Source organism: Anabrus simplex, chromosome 3 (assembly GCF_040414725.1).
Source record: "Anabrus simplex isolate iqAnaSimp1 chromosome 3, ASM4041472v1, whole genome shotgun sequence".
NCBI lineage: Eukaryota > Metazoa > Arthropoda > Insecta > Orthoptera > Tettigoniidae > Anabrus > Anabrus simplex.
The window spans coordinates 312,125,894-312,136,840 of NC_090267.1; the positions used below are offsets into that span (position 1 = coordinate 312,125,894).

General features: G+C 37.4%; 1 protein-coding gene across 3 annotated transcripts in view; it reads left to right on the top strand.

Moving 5' to 3' along the window:
- The window catches only part of Bcat (Branched chain amino acid transaminase), an 83,808-nt gene extending 76,419 nt beyond the window's left edge, over positions 1-7,389 (top strand). For all 3 annotated transcript variants that reach the window (XM_067144411.2, XM_067144413.2, XM_067144412.2), the window contains one exon: positions 6,982-7,389. In XM_067144411.2, the coding sequence (XP_067000512.1) occupies positions 6,982-7,173 (192 nt within the window). In that variant the 3' untranslated portion in view covers positions 7,174-7,389. The remainder of the gene's footprint in view (positions 1-6,981) is intronic.
- The last annotated feature ends 3,558 nt before the right edge of the window (positions 7,390-10,947 follow it).

Here is a 10,947-nt window from a genome sequence, read left to right on the forward strand (position 1 = left end):
AAGTCATAAACACACAGTAAATAATCCATCCTCAAGTCAATAAAATATAATAAATGATCCGACGAGAATCTGCCATATTCCAGGCCCATATTCATCCTAATGGAGCACGCACATTAACATTATGACACACAAGATCAAGCAATATTTAAACTCGTGACCCTTATTCATTTATTTAACCCGAGATGAAATTTCATTATTATTATTATTATTATTATTATTATTATTATTAGAGCCTCCGTGGCTCAGACGGCAGCCCGTCGGCCTCTCACCGCTGGATACCGTGGTTCAAATCCCGGTGACTCCGTGTGAGATTTGTTCTGGACAAAGCGGAAGCAGGACAGGTTTTTCTCCGGGTACTCCAGTTTTCCCTGTCGTATTTCATTCCAGCAACACTCTCCATTATCATTTCATAGCATTTATCACTCATTAATAAATCACCTTGGGAGTGGCGACCCCATTGTAAAAACAGCCTATATATGTTTCATTCATTACATCCCTGACCCGGTCATTGACTGGAAAACAGGTTGTAGGTTTTCATTTTTCATTATTATTATTATTATTATTATTATTATTATTATTAAATGTGCGAGATCTAAAATTCACGGAAACTGGAGTTCGACAATATATCAGATGACACTAACACGCCAAAAATTACACATGAAGAAACTTACACAGAAATCCGGCGTAACACAACATGCCGTTAATCTGTCCCACGCGACTTTCAAAAATTATATTTCCAAAAATTAAATTGTTAATTATCAGTGAGGACAATGATTTTTAAACACACTAGACTATCAAATGGGACAGCTAGAATTATCATAGAAGACACACACACGTTCTAGCTAAACTAATAGAGGTCAATAATCATCCACACACAAATGACAAAACTACCATCTCCCATATGAAAGAAGAGTGAAAATATTCAAATCTACTGCAAGACTAGAAGAAATATTACCACTAATGAATAAGGAAGCATTATTTCTACAAAGATGAACAGATAAACATTATTAAAGTGCACTTAAATGAATGATGGAACTGGATCTTCGCCGATGGTCTGGAACATGTGGTCAGTTATCTGCCCGGGGTCGCTATCTCCCCATGACGAAGATCACCTACATTTTAGCAGGTCATCGTAGCACCAATATTCCAAATAAATTTGTGGCAGGCTTCCTCTTCACAATATGACTGCATCTTGAGACACTCGTTCCAACACGTGGCGATGTTCTTCTCTCTTCTTGTAGAGTAGAGGCTGAAACTAACAAACAGTTTTAAAATATGCTCCACACACACACACACACACACACACACACACACACACACACACACACACACACACACACACACACACACACACACACACACACACACACACACACACACACACACACACACACACACACACACACACACAATGAAATTAATGTTAGAAAAATACGTAACTTGTGGTGAAGAAATTCTGCCGAGCTCGTTGATCCAACTATAAACGAGGGTTGGCTGGTTTTACTGTCAGATAATTGCTTTAAGAAATAACCATCTTGAAGTATACAGTAGATGTCACGTCGAAGTTCGCAGCACGTCTAAGTCCGCAGCAGAACGACATAGCAGAGAGACGAACAGCAGAGTTGCAGAGTACAGTACAGCAGAGAGTCGAGAGCAGAGCAGCAGAGAGCGTTTCTTCCAGAAACACGGGTTTTTATGCATATCCAGGGAAAGGGGTGTGGCACTATAATTGTCCGTAATTGGTCGACGTCTAGCGTTCATTTCTAGAAAGTACTTCGGCTTGAGATTTCACATGTGCAGGCTGCGTGTCGAGGTGACCTTGGCCAGTTCCCTCAGTGTGTCACGTGGCCAGCTGATCGCTCTGTAGAGAAAAATCAATACATTTCTCCCCTGCCGATAAGACCGGTTTTTGAACTGTGGGAGCTGTCCCCGTTATGCAGGGCTGAAGAATATCACTCTCGCTAATGAAATACTCACGCAAATACAATAAATGCTTATTGTAGGCCAAATTTGAAGGGGACAATATATATCTGCCAACTTGTGTTTCCTTAGCAGCACAATTAACAAATTTGAAAAGTGAGGGATCCTTCTGTCAGAAACAGTTCAGCATATTCATGATGTTGAAAGAAAACCTAAGTTTTAATGGATCTACAGCACAAATGTTTCAAAATAAATTCAGGTGTGTGTTTGAAGACGATAGTGGGTTTCAAACTATTTGTAAAATTTCAAGTGTGTAAGATGGGCATCAAAAAGAGGATATTGATGTGAGTAACATGTCCTGCTATAAATTTCACAGACTGACATCTTGTGACGTGGAGTGCTCATTTTCCCAATATAAGTCAGTGTTTCGCAATAATCGTTGGTCATTTGTGATAGCCAGCTTGAGGATGTAATCTCACTATGTTTTCTTCAGTAGTCAGCGAGGCATAACATAAATTTCCTTTGTGAATACTGCATATTGTTTATATAAATAAACTGAAATATAATTGAATACTCTTACTTTTTGTCACATACTTTAAAAAGTTAAAAAACACACATTTCTCTCATTTTTAGCACTTAAAATTCTGAGTCCTGATCATTTACCTCCACTTTATTCTATTTTGTTATAATTATTTGTGAAACATTCTGCAGCAACAACAGATCATTGTTTTCACTCACCCCAGTTTAAAATTGTGATAAAATACCAAAAGGAGTATAATACATTTTTGAACCTTTTTAGTTCTGTTTTTAGAACAGTGATTATCAACTTGAAACCTCTCACAAGCCATATTGAACTTACAGAAATCTATCGTGTTCCACATCATGTGTACTTGTTTAATTCTGGCTGATGACCTAATGTTAGGTACCTATAAATAGTCATCATTATCATCTTGATTACTTTTTACTGAATTATTATAACTAATTTACTACAGAAAGTTATAATTTTATAAAATATTGTGTATAATATATATAATTTATGAAGGGGTTTTTCACAACTCACCACAAATTTATTTTGCAGCAGGAATGCTTACACCGATCTTAAGAAACAGAGTTCATATTCTGGTTATTTTAAACCCTTCTGTGTATATATAAAGGAAAGAGAACTTGACACCGCTTGAATATGCATCAAGGACAGGAAGCTAAGGAGGAGAATGAGATAAACTCAGTGACAGATCAGTATGTTGGGAGGATTTTAATATTAATACATGAAAACAGACATTTGCAAATTTTTTTTGTGTTCAAACCTAAACAAGTTATTCACCTTCAGTACCAAAAAGAAAAATGAAATTATGAATTCTTAAATATCGGACATTGCATGTGTACCTCTTTTAACATAGATGCAGTGTCCCACTTTGTTCTGGTCAGTCATTGACAATTAAACCAAAAGCTTTTATTTGTTTGATGAGGCATGAATTTCTGTGTATGGCTGGGTTCATCCTGCTACGGAATGGAGTAGGCTGTACAACCAACGACTCAGCGCTGAATGTTGGGCGGTGATGATATTTCAGATTGTAAAAGATAATATGTTGACATTTAAAATTAGACAAGTGAAAATCTCTCCTTATAAGCTAATTTATTTTTACTTGATGTTGTGAGGTGATAATTGTTATAATTAGCCTAGCAAGGGAAACTCCTCAATATTGTTTTATTGCAGTACAGATGCAAAAATTCACCAGCAAAGGTTGAAGAAATACCGAGCAAGTGGCCATGTGGTTATGGTTTGCGCAGCTGTGAACTTGCGTTTGGGAGATAGTGGGTTTGAACTCCACTGCTGGCAGCTTTGAAGATGATTTTCCATGGTTTCCCATTTTCACACCAGGCAAATGCTGGAGCTGTACCTTAATTAAGGCCATGGTCACTTTCTTCCCACTCCTAGCCTTTTCCTATTCTTCACCATAAGACCTATCTGTGTTGGTGCGACGTAAAGCAGATTGCAAAAAAAAGCTTGAAGATTTTCCAAAATATTTGTAGAGGAGTCTAGAAAAAGAATTTCTAGTATTTTGTTGTAGGAAGTATGGAGATCATTACAGTTGCTTAAATACCAACAGTAGTCAGCCATCATTGGTACATCCCACCTCCCCTGGTGTCTTCTTTCTGCCTCCGTGATGTTCTGGTGGAATCTCTCCCATCTCTTCACTAACAGCACCAAGATTTTTCGGAAAGTGATCAAGATGAGAATGAAAGAAGTGCAGTTTCAAACTCATTCTACACCCTCAACTCTTTCATGTGATCCATCATTGTTTTCACTATTATTTTGTACTGTCCATCCTTTACATTTCCTAGGAACTTCGTCATGACGTCTCTCATTGAAATCCATCCAGCAAGTTCCACAGCTTTCATCGTCTTTTCAAAATTTCTGTCTTTCAGAAGCTTTCTTATTTGTAGTCCATTAAAAATGCCTTCCTTGACCTTTGAATATGATTAATGTGGAAAATTGCTTGCAGTGTACTTGAAACAGGGACTACTGTTGTCAAAGGCCATAAGAAACTGCTTCATGATTCCCAGTTTGATGTGTAGCAGTGGCAAAATAATTTTTTGTGGGTCAAAAACTAAGGCAGCATTTGTAAAAAAAATTCCACCAGGTTTCAAAACTGGTCTTTTGGGCCAGTAAGGTGTAGACCTAGCTCTGCTGTCTCATTCACATAAATAACATAAACAACAAGGGAATTTAGTGAAGCCTGTTTGTTGTCCTAATAGAATACCACACACCTTCAAGTCACTACACACATCCTACCTGTGCTCATGATATGATTTTGTCTAAAACAGGTTGCATTGTGATACAATTTTCTTTTAGTGAAACGGAATGTGCCCCGTTATGAAGTAGTACAGCCTTTAAGCTCCTCTTAGAGGAATCTACAAACAATCTCCATTCTTCCAGATTATAATCCCTCCCTAGCCATTCTATCAGTCATGGAATGTCATAGCAGTAGGTCAGATCATCTTCCTTCTTGAAATACTTCCTGAACTCCTTATCTCCATGTCTATACCAAGAAAAGGTAGTTCTAGCTGTTCACTTTTTTCCTTCGTGAGACCAAGGTTTCTTATCAGATTACTCAACTCGACTATTTAGACAATTGTGGACGTGCTGCATCTGCGACTGGTGAAAAATCCATATCAACTTGCTCGTCATGAGAATTTGAGGAACCTTCAGAGTCGGGTAAACTGGTAGGAGGTGAAGATATTGGAATTTCTGGTCCATGAGGAACAGGTTTCATCGCAGACTTCAAATTCGGGTACACAGTACTATCCTTGTTTCTCTTATCGAATCCTGCTACTTTACACAGGCAAAAGTAATAGTCACTGTTAATGGCCCTGGGGCTCATATCAAACTATCCCTATCCCAAATGAAAGTACCTTATGTTTCCCAATGCTGCACTGTTGTAAGTTTGTCAGGCACGTTTTACAAATTACATGGGGAGCCCACGACTTGTCCTAGACTCTTAATTTTACCTTAAAATATGCATAAATATAAACGTTTCACCGATGCTGTTATTGGCCTGCTCTGTCCCTTTGTAATATACACCCACACACGTAACAGAATGAAGTTGGCTTATTCACACATCTTCTAATTTCTGACATACTTGCCATTTTCACAAGACAAGACAATTAAAAACAGGTCAGACTTCTGCCACACTCACGACACAACTGACTATCACAGGACTTCACCGCATTGCTGCTACCACGAGCTAAAAATAGTAACAGAGCAAACCATGGCCACACTAATATCAGCTAATTCGCTGTTATCACAAAGCAGCAATGAGCTGCAGTAACGCATTTTCAGATAGTAAATGGCAATAAACACGAAAACTAGATGTGTTACAAAAGAAGCAATGACATTTCTGATATCAGAAGACCTTATTTAGGTAGAATCACTTATCAGATGCTTTGCCACAAAAATCATGCTGGGTTATGTTATCTATGCTTAACTAGGAAGTAAGAATTGAAAACTTATTAACACAATGTAAGTGTGAAGTCCAATGCTGTCTTAGTACAATTTATGTATTTATTGTACATACGAAGATCATTTGCATGTCTGACGACCTGAAATGCTTAAAAATGTTTAAAATATATTATAGTACTGTATGTATTCTTATTTGGAATTTACCTTGTCTTATACAAATTATGTATAAGGACAATGTAAAGAAAGAAAGAAAGAAAGAAAGAAAGAAAGGAAGAAAGAACAGTGGACTTGTTTGATGGCCAAATTACCGAGAGACCAGATGGTTGAGGGCTGGTTTGGTGAGAGTTACCTGTATTTCCCTTGCGTTCTGAAGGCTTTGAGCAAGACTAAACATCTACCTTTATGTTATTATTGGGTGTTGGGATGTGATCTTATCTGTTAAAAGATAATACAGATTGAAATGAGAATCTTGTAGGAAAAGATGGTATTTGTTAAATGATTCATTAGAGCAATCATTATATTCTGCCGGTTTATTCTGTTGTCCTTAAGCCATTTTAGTAGTAACTTGATAGGTTAAAGTTATTTTGTTTACATTTCATATCAGAGGTAATTTACTAGAAAATCCTAAACCTCATTTCATTGTAGTACTGTAAGTAATCTACATGACAAAAATAACCCTCCTCAGTTGTTTGGCCTTTTGTTTTATTCCCTGAGAAAATTTTAATTGTAAACTAGGATTTCTAGTTCTACAATTTTGATCTGATTATTTGGATTTTTGCAACTTACTTTACGTCACACTGACACAGATAGGTCTTATGGCGATGGTGGGATAGGAAAGGCTTAGGAGTGGGAAGGAATCGGCCGTGGCCTTAATTAAGGAACAGCCCCAGCATTCGCCTCGTGTGAAAATGGGAATCCATGGAAAACCATCTTCAGGGCTACCGACAGTGGGGCTCGAACCCACTATCTCCCGGATGCAAGCTCACAGCTGCGCGCTCCTAACCGCACGACCAACTCGCCCGCTGTTTACGTGGATTGATACTTCATCCCTTTCACTTCCCCTCTTTGACTGTAATCTAATGTATTTTTATTTTTTTCAGTTGCTTGAACTGTTTGGTGCTGGGACAGCTTGCATTGTGACTCCTGTTGATACAATTTCATATAGAGGTCAAACTATCAAGATTCCTACCCTTACCTGGGACTCAAACCCTTTGTTTGACCTATTAGAACAGACAATTACTGGAATTCAGTATGGCCGTATAAAGCATCCTTGGGCAGTAACAATTGATTGAAGACTTCACAGAAGTAATGCCTGTTATTAATCAGCTAGCTTCCAGAAGTTATTTGGAAGTTAGCAGTGCCTTTAGTGTTGAAGAGAAGAAATTTGTTGAAAGTGACCTATGATGAACATGGGTTAGATGATGAAATGTGTGAGTGAATTGTACAGTATACAGAGAATGAATTTATTTTTGAATTTATTTATTGAATAATGTTGTCTGAATGTTGAATATGTAGGAAAGATTTTCTCACCTTTAAATTTTGTTGCCCTGTCAGTGAAACTGTTCTACAGATCCAGGGAACACAGCATAGCTTTTATCAAGTAATGCCTTGAATTTGTGATTTTTTTGCATGTATTCAACAGAGAGCTTTGGAATGTTGTACAGTGGTTTAGAATCCATTCTACCTGTTCACAAAATCTGGTACTCCTCAAGTGTGCTTCCTTAGATGCAGGATATCTAAATAGCTGGCGTAAGTTTCTGGAGAATTTTTGCTAGATAGGTATATTATTCCAAATATATTTCAAAATGATTGAAAACTTCTCATAAATGAAAACTATTTTTATGTGGTATTTTATATCAGACTCTAATATGCTTAAAGACTTTTACTCTAAATAAGTATCCTATAAATTATTGGGAGAATTACTGGAAATATTTTGTTGAAAATTTGTATCAGGATTTTACAATTGGAATTCAGGAAAAGTTCAACCTATTCAATTCTAATACAGAGCATAGCTTTTATCAAGTAATGCCTTGAATTTGTGGGTGTGTTTTTTGCATGTATTCAGCAGAGAGCTTTGGAATGTTGTACAGCGGTTTAGTATTGAATAGGTTGAACTTTTCCTGAATTTCAACTGTGAATCTCAGTTGAATACAGAAAAATGAAGTTTTTAACTTATAATATCAGGATTTTACTGAAATGTCCCTGAAGATTCAGCTTACATTCTAAGATAAAAATTCACATTATGTGTAGGTCTCCTAGGGCAAGTGTCAAATGTTAAATTGATGGATTATTGAACTTTCACCCAAGGTGCATTTTGACTTGCTTGTACCCCTGTTTCATGATAGAATTAATACATTGCTTGTTATTGACAGAGAAGAGGGATCAAAGATAATTACTTGTGTGGAAATCTCAGGTGGAGATTGTAGAATGACCTCTTAACTTGTAATCTGTGAATTATGTAGGATTAACACTAGAGGGTTCTAAATGCAAGAACCCATATAAGCATCAGCTACATGGGCTCGCAACATACTCTGATGCTTACGTCTTACCAGCAGTGAATGTGTTAAAGATATTGTAGTATTCTACTGTTCTTACTTACTACCACCACTAGTATCACTTTCAACATATTAAGTAAAATATTTTAGCCAGAGGTAATGTACCCATTATTGTTGATATGTCTGCTGACCAAAAGTACAAAAGTTTTACCTTTTTTTTTTTTTTTTTTTTTTGTATGTTACAGTATATGTGTAACCTGCTACTGAGAAAGATCATTCCCATTCTTCTTTCATGCAAATTATTCTTCGAACAGGTGGGCTTCGTTCAGTAATAGGAATCTCATATCTGGTTTGAAAATTGTTTCTGGGGCTAGGTCTAGCTTCAGAGGTTTGATACAGAGCGAGTTGGCCATGTGGTTAGGGTCGCACAGCTGTGAGCTTGCATTCAGAAGATAGTGGGTTTGAATCCTACAGTCGGCAACTCAGATGATTTTCCGTGGTTTCCCATTTTCAGAGCAGGCAAATACTGGGGCCGTACCATAATTAATGCCACGGCCAATACCTTCCCAGTCCTAGCCTTTTTCCGTCCTTCCATCGCCGAAAACCTTTGATGTGTTAGTGCAACGTTAAGCAAGTAGCAAATAATGAAATGTTTGGCTTCTTGCAGACACCTGTCTCAAGTCCAAAATTATGTGCAGTAAATGTGCTGGTGTTCAGATGCCTGCTTTTGATTAACATTTGGAGTTTCAGTATCCTTAATGATTTCCATTAGTTCACAGAGATGATGTTAAAACTTGCATCGCTCCCTGTTTATCCTTTCGATGATCTGTTCCTCACCAAACAAGTTAGCCATGCAGTTGGGGTCATGTTGTTGGCTTGCCTTCAAGAGAACGTAATTGTGAACCCCACTCTTGGCAGCCCTGAAGATGGTTTTCTATGGTTTCCCACTCTCACACCAGGCAATACTGGGGCTGTACCTTAATTAAGGCCACGCTGTCTTCATTCCTAATCCTGTCCCTACTCTTCTTGCCATGAGACCTGTCTGTGTCGGTGCAACATAAAAGGAATAGAAAAAAGTCTATCCTTCAGTGACAGTTTGAAGTGATCTGCGTTATAGGTCTAACATTTATTTATATTTTCATCATCATTGTCATAATTTTCCAGCTCCAGTTTCCCAGCTGCAGTGTATTTGCGCTCGACACTTTTTTCTGTCAAAGTATAGTTTCTGTTCCTCTATGTCCTCCCGCTTGACATTGCTCTTGTTGACCACCAATTTCATTGTGTGTATCCATTGATAACTTGGTCCCCTTACTGGCCTCTCCCTTTCACTTCGTGGTCAAAGTAATTCCTTGTTGTTTTCGTTCTGTCCATCCTCATAACATGTCCAAACCATTGTAGCCTGCGTCTTCCTAAAAGCTCTGTTACAGGTATTTTGATGCCAGCTTCCTTCCTGTTTGCTTCGTTTCTAATTTTGTCTTTCCTGGTCTTTTGGTTCATTGTTCTAATGAATTTTATTTCTGTTGACTGGATTTTACTATTCAAGTCCATAGGTGAGAATTAGAATGAAGTAGGTATGAAACATGGTCAGTTTTGCATTCTGGGGTATTTTATCATCCCAGAGTAGATTTCTCACTTGAAAATAAAATTGAGAAGCTTTTAAAGTCCTACAAAGTATTTCTTGGTTTATTGTGTTATAGTTTGAAGTGATACTTCCAAGGTATTTGAAGTTAGAAACAGATTGTAACAGAGCTCTCTCCAGGAAAATGTTTGAAACTGTGCCTTTCCTGTTTATAGTAATTTCAACAGTTTTTGTTTTATTGAAGTTCAGTCCATATTCTTTAAACTTGCCATTCAAAAGATTTAGTTTCTCAGGTACTTCTGTTTCATTTTTTCCCCAGATCAGAACATCGTCTGCAAATATTAGAGTTTTAGACTCTTTGCAATGTTCTTTGATGGATTTTATGATTCGATCCATGACAGTTGTGAACAGGAATGGTGACAAGGCACTTTTCCTGCTGGAATCTTCTTTTGGTTTCAAACCAATCTGATCTTCTGTCCCTTACTTGGAGACAGCTAAAGCATTTTTGATAAAGCATCTTGACTTTATCAGTCAGGAAGTTTGGCTCACCTATACCTTCTAGGCATAAGTCTACTTCCGTATATTTTTCTGTGGTCAATACACTTGTAAAAGCATTTTCGTTAGCCATACTAATATATTTAAGTTTATTAAGGGGACTCCTTTGTCAGTTTTGCATCCATTACATATTTATATTGATTCCTTTATTCACTACTTGCTGTTATTTACCTATTGTTGATGAATTAGTTATAATTGCAGCAGTAATGCCATCTAGCAGAGATCGGTGGCCATAGAAAAGGCAAAGCATGTTTTAGCTAACGGAAGTTAAGTTTTAGGGGCATGGAACATTTTCAGTCATTACATTTGTTTCCTTCCAACCTGCCTATAGAAGAGGCAAAGCATGTTTTAGCTAACGGAAGTTCAGTTTTAGGGGCATGGAACATTTTCAGTCATTACATTTGTTTCCTTCCAACCTGCCTAGTGGCCAGGATTAG